This window comes from Diceros bicornis, chromosome 12 (genome assembly GCF_020826845.1).
Source record: "Diceros bicornis minor isolate mBicDic1 chromosome 12, mDicBic1.mat.cur, whole genome shotgun sequence".
Classification (NCBI taxonomy): domain Eukaryota; kingdom Metazoa; phylum Chordata; class Mammalia; order Perissodactyla; family Rhinocerotidae; genus Diceros; species Diceros bicornis.
In genome coordinates, this window is record NC_080751.1 from 19,581,536 (window position 1) to 19,597,507 (window position 15,972).

The following is a 15,972-nucleotide window of genomic DNA, read 5'->3' on the forward strand; positions in this document are numbered from 1 at the left end:
AGCCACGGGAAGGGATGAGACCACCCAGTGAGTAAGGACGCATGAAGAGAAGAGGACAAGGGAACTGAGCCTGGGACCAGGGCTGGCATCATAGACATGCAACCTGTGCAGTCACATTGGGCTCCACCCTTAGACCATCCCTGCACTTGGTTTAATGCTCTACTGTCACCTTCTTGAAATTCTTAATAATTTGGAACATGGGGCTCCACATTTTCATTTTGCACCAAGTCCCACTATGATGTGGCCAGTTCTGCCTGGGACACTTCAAAGTTAAGAGGTCTGGTGGAGAAGGACACTCCAGCAGAGAAGACTCAGACAAGGTGGCTCCTGAGGCAAGGGGAAGCCAGGAAGTGTGGTGTCAAGGAAGCTTTGAAATTATTTCAAGGAGAAAACGACTGATTATGTCAAATGTTGCAGAGTAGTGGAGTGAGAGGAGGACAAAGGACTCACCCTTGGCTTGCCAAGGTATGGATTATTCGTGACTTTGATGAGAACCTTCTTGGTGGAGTAGCGTGCACCAATGTTTAATTAGGCTGACTGCAGAATGAGAAGTGACCAGGTCTACCACTGCCATTTGAGAGCGTGTGACAAGAATACAAATGGGGGCCCCATCCTGCAGCCTACACTCCTTCTCTTCCCACCCCCAGCTCCACTTCCCCGTGAGGGTCCTCACATATGTCAGCCCAGACATCCGGGCTCTGTTCTGGGGCTCCCTGCAATCAACCGTCCTCAGGACAACCACTGGGGGACCCAGGAAAACATTAGTGCAGGCCCTGGAAACAGCTCTGGCCATCTGTGTGGGGAATTTCACTGTCCCAAGTGGTGTAGACAGCAAGCAGGGCACAGGCTGCAGACGGGCATGTCCCCTCAGCTAGCCGCCTTGCCCTGTGAGGAGGAATACAGCTGGAGCCAGGACCCTCTAAAATCCAGGCCTTCGGCTGATCTGAGGGTAGTACTAGAGGTGAAGACGTGGGTAGACAGAAGCACTTGGTGGTAGGAAAATGAGGTGGTTCTCATTCGGTTTGTATTTTCAGCACATATTTTCTCGATGAAACATAAAAGTGAGAGTGAAGGCGAGAGGAGGTGTTAAGGCCTTGAGGAGAGAAAAAAAAGTTTTGGGGAAAAGGAAAGTAAATTTACTAGGTAGGCATAGTAGGCTTGCCTGGCCCTGTTGATGGTCTCCCTAATACAATTGGTTACAAATTTTAAGTGAATCCAGGCTGCTCAGTGGTCTGATTTTCTCCAGCGATGTTCAGCTGCCCAGGTACAGGCACCAAGAAGGTGCGTGGTTGGGTTTAAGCAGGGTCAGGGGTTTCTCCAGTGGTTATGACTGAGGGGGGTGGGGCAGCGGCGGGGCAGAGGACTTCAGGGGTTAGTTCAGCAGTACTACACCGCCAGAATGAGGAATCTACGGTAGGGAGGTGTAATGGATGATTGATAATGAAAAAGTGGTGGAACCGATGGAATGATTGCTCATTGAGCTGAGAGGATGGCTGGAGTATGAGAGCAGGGCACGTAGGATGTGGTGGTCACAGCGGGGGAAGCCTGAAATTGAGATTTCAGAGATGGTACAATTACAGGGGATGATATGGTTTACTTATGACTCTGAGCAGCCGAGCTGGTTGGAGGAAGTGTTATTGGAGATGAGGCCATCAAAAGAGAGATACTACCGGTAATAGAAACAAGATCATTGCCAGGCACTCTGCTAAGTGACTTGTACACTCGATGTTTGATTCTTATAACAAGTCTATAAATCAGGCAGGACTCCTGCCCCAATTCCTCAGACGAGAAGACGGAGGCACAGAGAGATTAAAGCTACTTGCCCAAAGTCAAAGAGGTGATAAAAGGCTGAGCTGGAAATCGAATCCAGGCTTGACTGACGTCAAGGGCTGTGTTCTTAAAGATCCTGCCGCCACACTCAGGTCTGGCTTCTTAGTTAAGTCAAGTTGGTTTGTTTCTCTTTTAAATTTTTTCTTTCAAGAAACACCTTTTGTCTGGAACCTCACTTTTTATCTGTAGAGACACAAAGGTGACTCAATCATCAATCGTTTTCACTATAAAGCTGGGCATTTCAGGCCACAGAAGGATGAGATATGGGGCATGGGGCAGACTTTGCGCTGACCAGAGACTGGTTAAATCCAGGGCTTTGTGGAGAGAAGAAACGGAAACAGATCAAGTTTATCAGCAGAAATGAAACGACGTCCATTGTCTGCGGGCGCCCTCTACTGGCCGTTAGTCAGAATAGCAATCTGGGGCTGGAAACTTGATCTGTGTTTTTTGGAAGCAGAGTACAGATTTGAAGTAACAAGAACTTGCCCATTGTAGATATTTAGGGGCTATGGCTCAAGCGGGGCAAGGAAAGTTTTGTGACAGAACAAACCCCGTACCAGCTTTTTAAATGCCACAATCGCAGTTACGTCATGAACTTCTGATTCTCTTTAGTGGGAGATCCCTGCTTCCCTCCGAGTGTCTTTCCAATGACTATGCACTACTTGAGGTAAGATATTAAGCTTTTTTATCTCCTTACATCCCGAGACTAGTACAGTTCCCAGCACACAGCAGGCGTCCAACAAATATGTGTCAACCAGAATAGAAGGAAAATGAGCAAAGTGGTACAATTTCACAGAAGCAGAAGGGACAAATCCTACTTGGGCAATCCAGGAAGGCTTCCAGGAGGAGATAGGTGGTGGCCATGGTGATGGGGAGGAAGGAGTAGAGTTGAAAAAACATCCAGAAAGTGAAATGGCAATCCTAAAGGCCAGACACATATTCCACAGGGCAGGAAGTTTTGTGTGACTCTGGGCGGAAGTACCCTGCCATATGACTAACAGGTGTGGTTCCCAATCCTTCCAGAGAAGGTATGAGCAAAAATAAAAAACGTCATCAAAACAGATGGAGGAAGCTAGAGTGGCAGATTCAGGTAGGCTGAAGAAAGAATTTGGAAGAATTTCTGACCGGGGAATACTTGAAAAAAAAACACCAGTCAAGGTTTAAAGAAGTTTTCCCATAATTTCATTTTTACTCTAAACTGTGTGATCTCACCAGAAATCCAATTCAATAGATATGCAGAGCACCTACAGACGTAGAGCGCTGGGGCCATGGTGACTTTCCTGGTTTTCATGCTGAGAGTCTCACATCTCAGGAACCCCCTGAGTCTCAGGAAGTTAGGATGGCTGGTCACTCTAGCTGAGCGGGAAAACTTGGAATGGCTCAGAGGAGATCAGTGCCGGATGAAGAGAAGGCAGGCTGGTCCCAAAACAGAGCACAAACGTCCTGGGCTGAGAATGAGCTGGAGGTGACAACTATACTCTGTACTGTCATCACCCTAACTCTGGTTGTAGGCATGATGAGATACCTCACCACCAGCAAAACAGGTTTCTGAGTTCCAAATGACCAAGTGCACGGAAGAAAATGCAGAAAGACAGAGAGGAAGAATGCGCTTACAAGAACCCTCGGGTAGCAACAGCCAACTTGAGGCCAAGGAAGACGGCAGTCGCATTTCAAAGGCCCTGCTGTTTCCTTACCGTTATATCTGAAAATAATGATCTGAAAATGAATGGTAGGCCACGTGCAGGATTCTTACAGTAAACCAGAAAGCTAGTCCGCCACCGCTGTAACCCACATGTGAGTGATCACACTGACCCCAACGAAGCTCGCACAAACAACTTTCAACCTCACTTTGGTGGCTATAGGTACATGTGACAGTGGGGACGTCAGCGGCTCTGGAGGAGGTGGCTGCTCAGGGAAGGGTCTTCCAGGCGGTGCCCAGCACAGAGTCACTCTTTTCCTACCCCAAGTAAGGGGAGTTTGGGGAACTGCTTCCATCCCAACAGCACGAAGACGGTGACATTTCCATAGCAGGCACTCTGCAGGGAACGTCCCAGAAGCTCCTCATTATCATTATTGGAAAGTCACAACTCAGGCACTTCACTGATTTAGGAAAGAAATGACAAAAAACAAACAAGACAAAAAAAGAAAAGCAAGAAGAAAGAAAAAGGAAAAAAGAAAACAAGGATAGCTATGAAAACATAACTGATAAAGTTTGTGGGCATTAAGGAAGGACTGCACAGGCAAAGATTGGAGGAAAAAGGAGTGACAAACAAGACAAGACCAGTCAACTCCAGACCAGCATGGCTATTGTGGGCCAGGGACCGACATTGGGCAGGAAAGTGGATCAGAAGATGTTGTGAAGACCATTTGTCTAAAGAAGAACTAAACTGGACGAAAACAAACAAAACCCTAGCCCTGCCGCTGTGGCTTTCACCAGTGACTTGGTAGAAGGAGCTGACATCATGTCTATATTGTAGTGATACCCATGGTGGTGGTGATGACCACTGATGTTCATGAAGCACACACCAATGTCCACTATACTATACCAGTGCTAAGGGTTTTACGAAGATCATCTCCTTTAATCCTCACAATAATCATATGGGTTAGCACTATGATTATGCCCATTTTACAGATGAAGAAACTGAGGGCCACGGTCACATAGCTAGCAATTAGTGATGGTGGGATTCAAATGTAGGCAGTCTGACTCCAAAGCTAACTCTCTGACTACCCTACTATATGTAGCTGGCTCATTTCATTGTAGCTAGTTCAGACTTTGTCAGAAAATTCTTTTTGCAAACTTTATTAAGTTCTTTTAAAATATTATAAAATATTCTATGTCGGTATCAGAAACTTTATACCGTAGCACTTCCTCTTTCATTTTGAAGCTCCCAAACCAACAAGGAAGCATATAAATGGTTCAGAAGCCACAGGCCAGGGTTCCAGCAGTAGGGTATCACCAGCTCCATCTGAACTAAGATCCGTGTGTGCACATTTGTGGGGGTGGGGGGCGTCACACAGGGAGGAAGGGAGGAAGTGAAGCAGCTGTCACCTGAGTCAGCCACAGTCCTGGGGACAGACACCTCACAGCTTATGGAGAATATGTGGTGGCACCAAGGTGAAAAACACTTTTCTTAGGAAGATGGAGGTGTAGGTGAGGGAGCACTAGCAGCATGAGAAGCACAGTACCGAGGATGCTCCTTGAATAGGACTGATCATCCAGAGGCCAGCAAGGAAATGTTATATCAACAAACGAATGAATGAAGGAAGGAAGGAAATGACTGGCCTCAGTGTACTAATGATACTATCATTTTATGCAACTCCAGGGAAAGAATACGAGTGGTCACAGAGTTCTGTTTTCCTTTATGAACTAAAAGAACTGATTCTCAGCACTAACAATTTTGAACACCATTCTTAGAGAAACTGTAATGTCCAGTTGCTACTCGTAAGTATGAAATCTACTCACAGGTTATCTGAGGAGTTGTGTACTAATATATTGCATATATGCTTACACTCTCTTCTCAAAAGAAAAGACTTTATGAGACTTTCATATTCCAATAAAAAACTCATTTGCAATGAACATATAAATTTATATCAAAAACAAAGGAAAATACAAATATGCTATTGAATGGGTGAAAGTTGCTGTGATTGACCTTCAAATTTAGCTCTGACTTTCCCGGCAGCCAAGATAAAAAGAGAAACACAATAAGGTTGCACAACTGCCTTACCCAACAGGAGGAAACACTTCAGTCCCTCGAAGAAGACAAAGTGTTCCTGAGCACTGAATTCTCCACTAATTCTCTCACAGAGTTATACATGGGAATCACTAGCATTGTTCACTCCTTGTCCTCAGCTTTTTTTTCAGTCATTCAACAGCATTTATTGAGCAACTATTGTATAAACAGTACCTTGCTAGGTACTGTGTAACAATGGGCTCACATCACATATAGAAAACAAACATAGAAATAAAGAATTACAGTACAGGGCCGGCCCCGTGGCTTAGCAGTTAAGTGCTCGCGCTCCGCTACTGGCAGCCCGGGTTCGGATCCTGGGCGTGCACCGATGCACGGCTTCTCCGGCCATGCTGAGGCCGCGTCCCACATACAGCAAGTAGAAGGATGTGCAGCTATGACATACAACTATCTACTGGGGCTTTGAGGAAAAAAAAGGAGGAGGATTTGCAATAGATGTTAGCTCAGAGCCGGTCTTCCTCAGCAAAAAGAGGAGGATTAGCACGGATGTTAGCTCAGGGCTGATCTTCCTCACACACACACAAAAAAAAGAATTACTGTACAATGAGACACATTTAGGATATTTAGACTTGAGGCACTCTGGGTGGAGCGCTTCACCTGGGAGAGGTCAGCGAGGTTTCACAGAGAAGGTCACGTTTTTTTAATTTTGTTTTGTTTTTTATTGAGATATAATTGATAGATAAGATTGTATTAGTTTTAGGAGGACAACATAATGATTTGACATACGTTACATTGTGAAATGATTACCACAATAAAGTTAGTTAACATCCGTCACCACACGTAGTTACAATTTTCTTTTCTTATGGTGAGACATTTTAAGATCTATTCTTTTAGCAACTTTCAAATATACAATATAGTATTGTTAGCTATAGTCACTGTGCTGTACATTACATCCCCAGGACTTGTTTATCTTAACTGGAAGTTCACACCTTTTGACTACCTTGTTCTCATTTTTACAACACAAACAGGAGCAGATTTCATGAAATCATTACTTGCATAATGACACAAACTGTGGGTGTGACATTAAAGCACAACTCATTGAGCTCATTCTGTGAGTGCATATGCCAAGGTCATATACAGCCTCTGGTTTGATCTGAGGTTGGAAATGAGATTATCTATAAAGAAAGGAAACAGGTGCTTGTTGAGCACCTAACGTGTTCTGCACATGAAATAGTTGCTTCCTCTCAACAGACGTGTTATTAGCCTTATTTGTTAAGCCACTTGCCGTGGGATTCACTGCTAATTAGCAGGAGGGTCCCAAGTCCATGCACTCCTTTCTGGTTTCTTTACCAAACACCCTCCTGCACTCTATCAAGAAGAGTCAATGGGCAAGTCATCCCTTAGACAATCTTCTGTCAATGCCACTTTTTATAGGCAATTCGAGTTCATTCTCTCCAGGGAGGGCCTAGAGGATTGTTGTTGCACATTATTGATTAAGGATAAATTTCTTTGTTCAAATACCTAGCGATCAGTTGGTAGGGTTGACTCACATCATGCCAGTCCAGGAGCGTTCACTGAGCTCACCACAAAGGAAGTCCACAGCTTCTAGAGCTAGAAGCCTCTCTCTAAACGGCTGGGAAAGGATTATTATACTCTCCTTCCCGTGATTTGCAGACTGAGGGACTCCCAGAGAACAAGATGTCTACACTGTGACCAAAGTAGGGATAGGAACTGGGTAGTAGAAAGGGGGCCCAGAGTAAAGAGGCCTCCAGGCAGATGAGAAAGAGCAGGAACTGGGAAGGGTGAGATGTGGCTGAGCTCTACAGTGAGAGTGTGTGCCTGGGGAAGGAAGTGGGTGTGGCAAGAGACAAGCAGCAGGTGAGCAGGGCCAGGTCACAAGGACTTTCAGTTTAATCCCTTCACAAGCAGAAGCTATACAAAATTATAAAGCTTTTTTCTTCTCCGAAGAAACAGAGACCATGTACAGGAAAACCAGTGTGAGAAAGATGGCGAGTCTGGGACTCGCTGAAGAACATACACTCCGTATCTTAAAGAAAAGGAATGGCAGTGATGGAGAGAGAGGGGACAGGACCAGAATTCCCACTCATAGGCGCCCTGCCATGGCTCCCACGGCTGTTCTCATCACAGGACTTGTCTCGATGTCTTGTAATTGTTTCCTTGTCTGTGCCCCACTAGCCTGTAGGCCCTGCACGAGCAGAAAGCAGGACTGTCTTTATATTCGGCTGCTAGACCTATGGGTATAGTTGTTTTTTTGTAAAGTGATTTTTGGTTTTTTAGAAAGCTTTCAAAGAGAAATAAAAAAACTTTCAAGGAGAAAAATGATGGTGAGTAAAAATAAGATAAGAAATGCAAATTATTTTCTCTCTTTGTAACTTCCATATCTCAGTTCCCGTCTGGAAACTCTGCAAACTTTACATACCACCCCCTGGGTGGAATCCCTCCCCTTGGCCTGTGCCTCACCATGGCTCTCGCCCACGTTATCCCTGGCTCTCCACGCGTGCCCCATGGTCTCAATTGCCGTGGCCACAGCTGGGGCTTCCCTTCAGCTCCTCACACACTCCCGTCTCTTGTACCCGATTAGCCAACCACAGAGCCACCTCATGACAGGTTACATTTCTCATCTCTCAAGCCATCTTGTGTGTGACAGGACCATCGTTACCAACTTATCTTCTCAATCGGTCTCAGAATCTTTCCAACATTCCCATAATGGGCGTTGTCTTTTTTTTTAATGTGTAAATAGATGATTTACTTTTGCTTTCTTTAAAATACTATTACAACTGTATATATTAATACTGGTAGAAGAACCACAAGTTTTGGAGGTTAAAATGTATCACAGGGAGACATGATTTGGCCAGGAGAGTAAGTTTAATGAGTAAGTCTCAACTTACTCTAAGAGTAAGTTGATAATTTATCTATGACTTTATATACCATAAAGGACATTCTCACTCACTACCAGCTCAGTGCTTTATACTCAGTATGTAATTGTATACACAAATCCCAGGTCCTCTCTAATGTCATTTTATTTTCTGTTCCAACAATGGAATGTTCAGAGAATGGGTAAATGTCTACACTTTGTTTCTTTTTGAAACCTTTGTAGGTCAGCTCTTCTAATTTTGAGAGTTTAAGTGAAAACCCAAATTCTCACACACTATATTATATAGAGTCAACCTGCTTTAAATATTAGTTTCCATATTTTTGTTTCTATAAAAATAGTAATGTTCTCTATGCGTATTTTACCTTATCCGTGCATTACATATTTCAAGTAAATAAAAATGGTTTCAACTGAGATTTCGAACCCAACAGATATACAGTTAAGCACTTAAGAAGTAATTTCAACTACCAGGAAATGTTAATGAGTCACCTCACATTTGTTCCTGTTTCATTGGATGACAAAACCTACAGGACATCCTGCAGAGAGGAAATCTAACTCAAATTAATCTATCTATATCTAGAATTATTATATTCAGAAGCTTCTGGCAATTAAAGCCTTACCATGAGGCACCGTTCTGGTGTTTTCGTATTTCATCGTGGCAACCGTGCAGGAGCAAAGTTTAACAATTTTCTGAATATTTTAAATATTAGCCTATTTTGTCAAACCACTTATTTAAAAAGAATGCTTTTGTTAAAATCTCAGGGCCGGCCCGTGGCTTAGCAGTTAAATGCGCGCGCTCCGCTGTTGGCAGCCCGGGGTTCAGATCCCGGGTGCGCCCTGACACACTGCTTCTCCCACGGCCACGTCCCAAATACAACAACTAGAAGGATGTGCAGCTGTGACATAGAACTATCTACTGGGGCTTTGGGTGGAAAATAAATAAATAAAATTATTTAAAAAAAAAGAAAACCAACACAAGACTCAACATGTGAACTTTCCCTATTAATTCTGAAACTTAAAACTAACACTATTAGTTTGCTTAAAGTTTGGGATTTTTAAAAAAAAACGATCAGATACTGCACTATACATATCCTAGATATTTTCGAGGATCAAAGTCGACTGTTGAGTATGGTTGGGTCGGCAGGGAAGCCCTTTGGTCAACTCTGAGCGCCCCTCGGTGAGGAGCATCTTGGCTGAAATGACCAGGGACCAGGCTCCAGCGGGGCAGCAGCTCGAGGCTGCACTTCATGGGGCGCCCCCACCCTCGGCCGCCGCGTAGTCCCCAGCGCGCCCCGTCTCTGCGTCCTAGCCTCCGGGCCGCCCCTCCGCCCAGGCCCGCCACCCCCGCCACCGCGCTGCCCGCCCCGCTCCAGGAACCTGGCACACACAGAAGGCCCAACCCGGCAGGAGGAGCGACTCCTCTAGAAAAACAGGCGGCAAGTTCTCAGGAAGCGGGGAGGCGCAGTTCCTAGGCCCATTGGGGCACCCTGCCTCTCAGGAATCTCATCCTCTGTCCTTGGACAGGCCTCCCTGAAGCCCCAAGCTCCGAGGGGAGCAACTCTTGACTCGATCTCCACTGGGTCCCTCCGTGACGGCCCCTTGCCAGTTGCATCGGGTGAGCCTGCCTGCCTCAAAGGACCACGCGCCAGCTCTGACGCAGACTGGCGGAGAATCCAGAGTTCTCGCACCGGGCCCTGCGCAGATGCGTTACAAGCTGTGACGCGTGGGTCGGAGAGACAGCAGCACTACCCCCACTGGAGGTCTTTATGGCTAGGTATCCCACACCAGGGCCACGGGGCATCGCACTCTCCACCCTTTTTCAGAGACACAAGGACGGAGAGCCACTGAGCTCGCCTCTGCCAATCCCAGCGCAGTTTGGCTCCCAGTCTAACACAAAGTCCAGAATCCAGGTCAGCCTTGCCCAGCGTCTGCAGAGGGCAGTTTGTGCATGAGGAAGTAGAAGATAAGATTTTGACTCCCCTTCACCATTCAGGTTGGTCCTTACTCTTCTGCTGTGGAGGAGGCTCAGAGATGACATCGGTCCCTTTCCCCAAGTGGCCAGGAGGCTCTCAGCCTGGGCAGCAGGAGGCATGCATCTTGTGGAAAGCATTTAATTTATGCCTATAGGTAGGTCAACAACAACATAGGGACAGACATTTTTACTCGAACGAAGTAAAGATAGGTGTGGGCCTGGGAGGAGCACCCCACTATGTCAGTGTTCCCCGTGGAGGAAGGCGTGATGTTCTCCTTAACTCTGCCTGCAGGTGTGGGAACCCTTATCATCCGGGACCCAGAACTGCTCAGGGAGTGCAAAGGCTTCAGCCACAGCAAATAGACTAAATTTGGTCCGGAACCCAGGCTGGTCTGGATTAGCACATTGTAAGTCTGGCAATGAATTGTAGGGAAAGTGTTCACCAAAGCTGAACACCGAACAAGCAAAGACAAGTTCACCATGGCCCACATGGTCTCAGGGTTCCCAGCCTGGGGAACCAGCGTTTCAGTCTTCAGGTAAGGCAAGAAATATGCTCGAGCAGGCTGGCCTGGTCACTGTGGGGCCATGGAGCTCTTGCTAGAAAGCCCTGTACCCTAGGACTAGAGGTCCAGAGAGTCCATAGAGGACCAGGTATGGGTCCTAGCTTGTTTGAATGTCTGCAGTCAGCTGAAGGCTTTGCGGCTGGCTGCTGATCACCAAAGGGCATGTGTCTGTAAGACCCTGGACCGACAGGCCTGGACAAGAACTTGGAGACTTGGAATTTGGAATCTGGAATTTGTTTTACTTTGGGTATTTTTAATAACACAGTTAATACTTGTTCATTATAGAAATCTTGGAAAATACTTTAAAAATCATAATATATATGTGTGTATGTCTCACCCATAAATCCCTCACCCATAGTTAACTAGTATTGACAAATGGTGTACATCCTTCCAGATTTATGAGGGTTTATTTACATGTTCATTTCTTTATTCATTTTATGTACAATAATAAAATAAACTCTTGTGTACCTACCACTGAGGTACCTTGGAAGTTTCCCAACTGCCTTCTCCGTCCTTTTCCCTTCAGAAGTAACAATCACCTTGAATTTTATATTAGTCAGTTCCTTGCTTTTCTTTGTAGTTTGCCATATACATATATAGTTTTTAACCTTAATATAAACGAATCCCATTCTGCTCTTCTATGACTTCTCTTTTTTGCCCAATGTTAAGTTTTTGCTATTCAATCTCATTTAAATGTATTAATTAAGTACTTTTGCTCTTGCATAGCATTGCATTGTATAAAGATACTATGGTTTATTTTCCTGTTCTATTATTGATGGGCATTTGGGTTGTTTCTTGTTGTCACAAACAATACTACTATGGAACTCCTGTACATCTCTTCTGGGTCACATGCACAAAAGCTTCACTAGGGGACAGTCTTTGGAGTGAAATGGCTGCCTCGAGGGGCTTGTGCATCACTGACTTCACTAAGTGATGCCAACTTGTTTCCCACAATGGTTGTGTCCTCAGCGTGTGCGAGTTCCTATTACTCCACGTCCTCGACAACATTTGGTATTGTCAGACTTTTTCATTTTAGCCAATTTGGTGGCTGAAAACCAGTATGTCATTTTGCTTTTAATTTACATTTCCTGATTATTGTGATTAAGCGTATTTTCATATGTTTATTGGCAGTATTATTTCTATTCTGTAAAATGCCTATTCATGTTGTTTGTTCATTTTTTTAATCGTTTTTTATTGATTCACAGGACTTCTTTATATATTCAATTCTCTCTGTCTCTGTGTATCTATGTATTTATCTATGCTTTTATCTATCTAAAACTATACTTTCAAGTCTGGCTTCTTTTAACAAGAATAATAACCTACATTGCATAAAGCCTTACAGTTTTATAAATTAGTCTAGTTATGAAGATCCTAAGTAACAAATATTTTCATTCCCTTTACTCTGATTTTCTAAAGGACAAAAGTAGACCCCATATCAGACAAATAAGGATTTATCAAATAGAAAAAAAATCAATTAAAAAAAAAACTCCACTATTGTCTCACTTTACTACTTGGGAGACTAGAATAATGAATTTCTGAATAATTTTTTTTCAACATTAAATTTCGGAGAGGAAAAAAAAAGATGAAAACAGCCACCCTTCCATATGTATCTCAGAGTCAGATGCTCTCTAGGGCCTGTTCTCCCCTATTTTGGCTTGGAGGAACTGAGAAAAAAATAAGATGTGCCTGCGACTGGATACAGCATGGGCAATTCCTGAAATTCAGCCACCAATCTTCCAACTAAAAGCTCCCAACCGCAGGGCAGAAGAGGGCTTTCCCTGGATGATCCATACCCTCTCGTTGGAGTGCCTCCATGCAAGGAACTGGATGTGCCAGACCCCGACAGTGTGCAAGAAGGGATGCAGCAGCCTAGAACCCGCCCTCCAGGGCTTACAATTCAATTAGAAAGACAGTGATGTAAATAAGAGCAAAAGATCTGAGAACCCGTGCATGAAAGCCGTGGAAGGCTGTCGCAGTTTTAATTGCTGGACTGAAATTGAAGAGGATAAAGGATCAAAAGAAGAACTGTGTGCTCTTGGCTCCACCTCAAGTCGAGTCTGTTTGCTCTGCATTTCCTTTTCTTCCAACCCTTGTTCCCTACCAGGATCAATAGGTCATATACAAGGTGGCCTTGGTCCCGTTCTCCCACCACTGCCAGGCCCAGGTCGTGGTCTCCGGGTCAGCCCTGCCCTCCGGTGGGGCCCTCCCCAGCTCTCTGAGGTGGACATACAGTGGCGAGTCCCTTCCCCACTCTCAGGGACTTTCACTTTCACTCCAGCCTGGCTCAGCACGCAAAGGATTTAGGGGAATCTGGAAGTGCAGCCCACCAAACAAAAGCTGGGGCCCCTTCCTGGGCCACTGTCTTGCTATTTCTTGAAACAGGTGCTGAACCTGGTCTCCTCCCTATGCTTCTGCCCATCCCCCTTAAGTTATATCTTTTTCTTTTATTTTGAGGAAGATCAGCCCTGAGCTAACATCTGTTGCCAATCCTCCTCTTTTTGCTGAGGAATGTTGGCCCTGGGCTAACATCCGTGCCCATCTTCCTCTACTTTATATGGGACACCGCCACAGCATGGCTTGATAAACAGTGCGTAGCTCCATGCCCTGGATCTGAACCTGCAAACCCCAGGCCGCCAAAGTGGAATGTGCGAACTTAACCGCCACACCACCGGGCCAGCCCCTTAACTTGTATCTTAATAAGAGGCTCTTGAAAATTGACCTGGACAGTGAATCATGAGATACTACTTGGGTCCCAGTCCAAGTGGTCTTATAATCACACCCTTTTGGTGATCATCTACTCCAGTGATTCTCAACTATGGGCAGGATGTCTCTCCCCAGACATCTGATAATGTCTGGAGACATTTTTGGTTGTCACAAATGGTGGTAGAGGGGTGCTATCATCATCTAGGAGATAAAGGCCAAGGATACTGCTAACATCCTGTAATGAGCAGGATAGCCCCCATTGCGAAGAATTATCCAGCCCCAAATATCAACAGCGTCCAGGTTGAGAAACCCTGATCACTCCTCACTAGCTCAGGCTGGAAAACCACAGGTCATTGGCTTCCCTGACATGACCCCTAGTTCCACACATCTTCTTAATAGAGGGGAGCTTCTTTGATATACTGTTAAGCCAGTTCCTACAGTTGCACCTGGACACAGGATGCTGGAGAGAGGACCAGAGATCCTGTGGCTGAGTCAGTGACTCTCTCCCTTCGGAGGACTCAGTTTGTGATCTGAATTCTCCATCAATGTGACACTCATGGAAGGTATTCTGGCTGCAGTCCAATCTCTTAGGGTGACAAACTGGTAAATAGCATGGATAACGACAAAGGCCCCTCTATATTTCATTAGGTAATTACTATTTTTTCAATAAATAATATTAACTAATATCATCTGCTTGTAGTCAATCATTCATTCAGTCAACAAATATTTATAGTGTGCCCACTAAGACCAGGCACCATGCTCTAGGCTAGATGAATGGTAACTCTCCGAGGCTGCTAACTTAGACCACAGCCCCTACAGCAGGCCTTCTTCATCAGGTGGGATAGAGGGGTGGGTGCTTGTTAAATTACAGATTCTTGGGCCTCCCTCCAGAGATTCTGATTTCATAAGTCAGGATGGTGTCTAGGAATCTGCATTTTTAGCAAGAACTTGAGGTTACTGATACAGGCCATCCATGGGACTATGATTTAGGAAACATTGGTAGAAATCATGAAATCCACCCAACCTACTCCCAGCTCTGAGAAAATTCGGACCTGAGCTCTAAGGTGGTAACTTCCTATATGCCTGAAAAAAAAAATCATTTAACCATTAATTGCCTCAAGTTTCCCATTTTTAAACAGAAGGAGAGTCAGACCTGTTCAAACACAGATGGTAAGAGGATAGAATGATCCCACGTAAATAGAAGCAGGACACTTTCAAAGGAACAGAATCATAGAAGTTTTCCTTCTAAAAACAGATTTTTATGACATATGACAAAATGAACATTAGCCAAGTACACTGGTATCAACAGCAGATAGGAGAAAAATCTCTTGCTTATGTGAGAGGTATGCACACTATCTGTTCTCTGGACTGACCTCAGCATGCAGTGATTCCTAGCTTCATTAGGGACCTCCCTAGTTACTAAGATAAATGGCTTCTCTGATTACTCTCAATTTTCTTTCAAATTCTTTCTCAGACCTACATCATTAGCCCTCCATTATGTGACTTTGCAATGGACCACTTATTTGAGTAGCACATTAACCACCATTAGAGGCCCAAGTCTAAACTTTATTCCCAGCAAAACTTTTCCAAGTCGTTAGAAACACCTTAACACTTATCTATGTCTTATATCAAGGAAATTACCCCACTTGTATGAGTATAAGTATAAAACACAGAGAATCACTTTCAGCCCAATTGCTCTACCCTAAAGTACTGTGATCAATTTAATAGAAGAAACCCATATAAAGAAACTCATGATAACAAGTATGTACCAGACTGAAATCAATGTGTCACCATCATGAGAAGAGGTATGGATGAAAGGCCAGGATATCTCAGAAAACGTGCCACTGTCCCTTAAGATAATTAACCTCAAATGCATCTCTCTTTTTCAGCTCCTCTAGCTAAGAATTCCCTTCCATTCTGTTCCTTTAACAAAAATTGTCTTTATTATACCTTCAAATGTCTCTATGTTCCTGTCTTGTCCTCATTGCTTACTTGTTGCTACAAGTAACCCCCCTCAGCCCCCCGAGTCCACAGAGAGGGCCTGGAGACCCAATGGGCTCACAACGCAGGACACCTTGAGTTGACTCACAGATCAAGCTCTTCACAAGACTACTCTCTGTGCTCCCATCAAAAACCACTCAAAATATGGATGAGTTTCCAAACACGAGAGAAATTATCCTTCCATGATAAATAGAGAAAAACTCACAGTTTTGTGTACGATCTGTAGCCTTAGCCCATCCGAAGTACCCCAGATCCCACACACCGAGGAGCTCCATTCCACCGCCGCCTCCAAAAGAAAGAGAACCCCCTCCCAGCGCTTGG

General features: G+C 44.7%; 1 protein-coding gene across 3 annotated transcripts in view; it reads right to left on the minus strand.

The window, feature by feature from the left end:
- The window catches only part of ARHGAP25 (Rho GTPase activating protein 25), an 87,758-nt gene that overhangs the window by 71,209 nt on the left and 577 nt on the right, over positions 1-15,972 (minus strand). Inside the window, exon 2 of one of the 3 annotated variants that reach the window (XM_058551053.1) lies at positions 15,857-15,937. The exons of 1 other annotated variant lie outside the window; for it this stretch is intronic. In XM_058551053.1, coding sequence (XP_058407036.1) covers positions 15,857-15,937 — 81 coding nt within the window. Of the gene's footprint in view, positions 1-15,856; positions 15,941-15,972 lie in introns of those variants that run through there. One more of the 3 variants, XM_058551051.1, reaches the window with a different exon arrangement.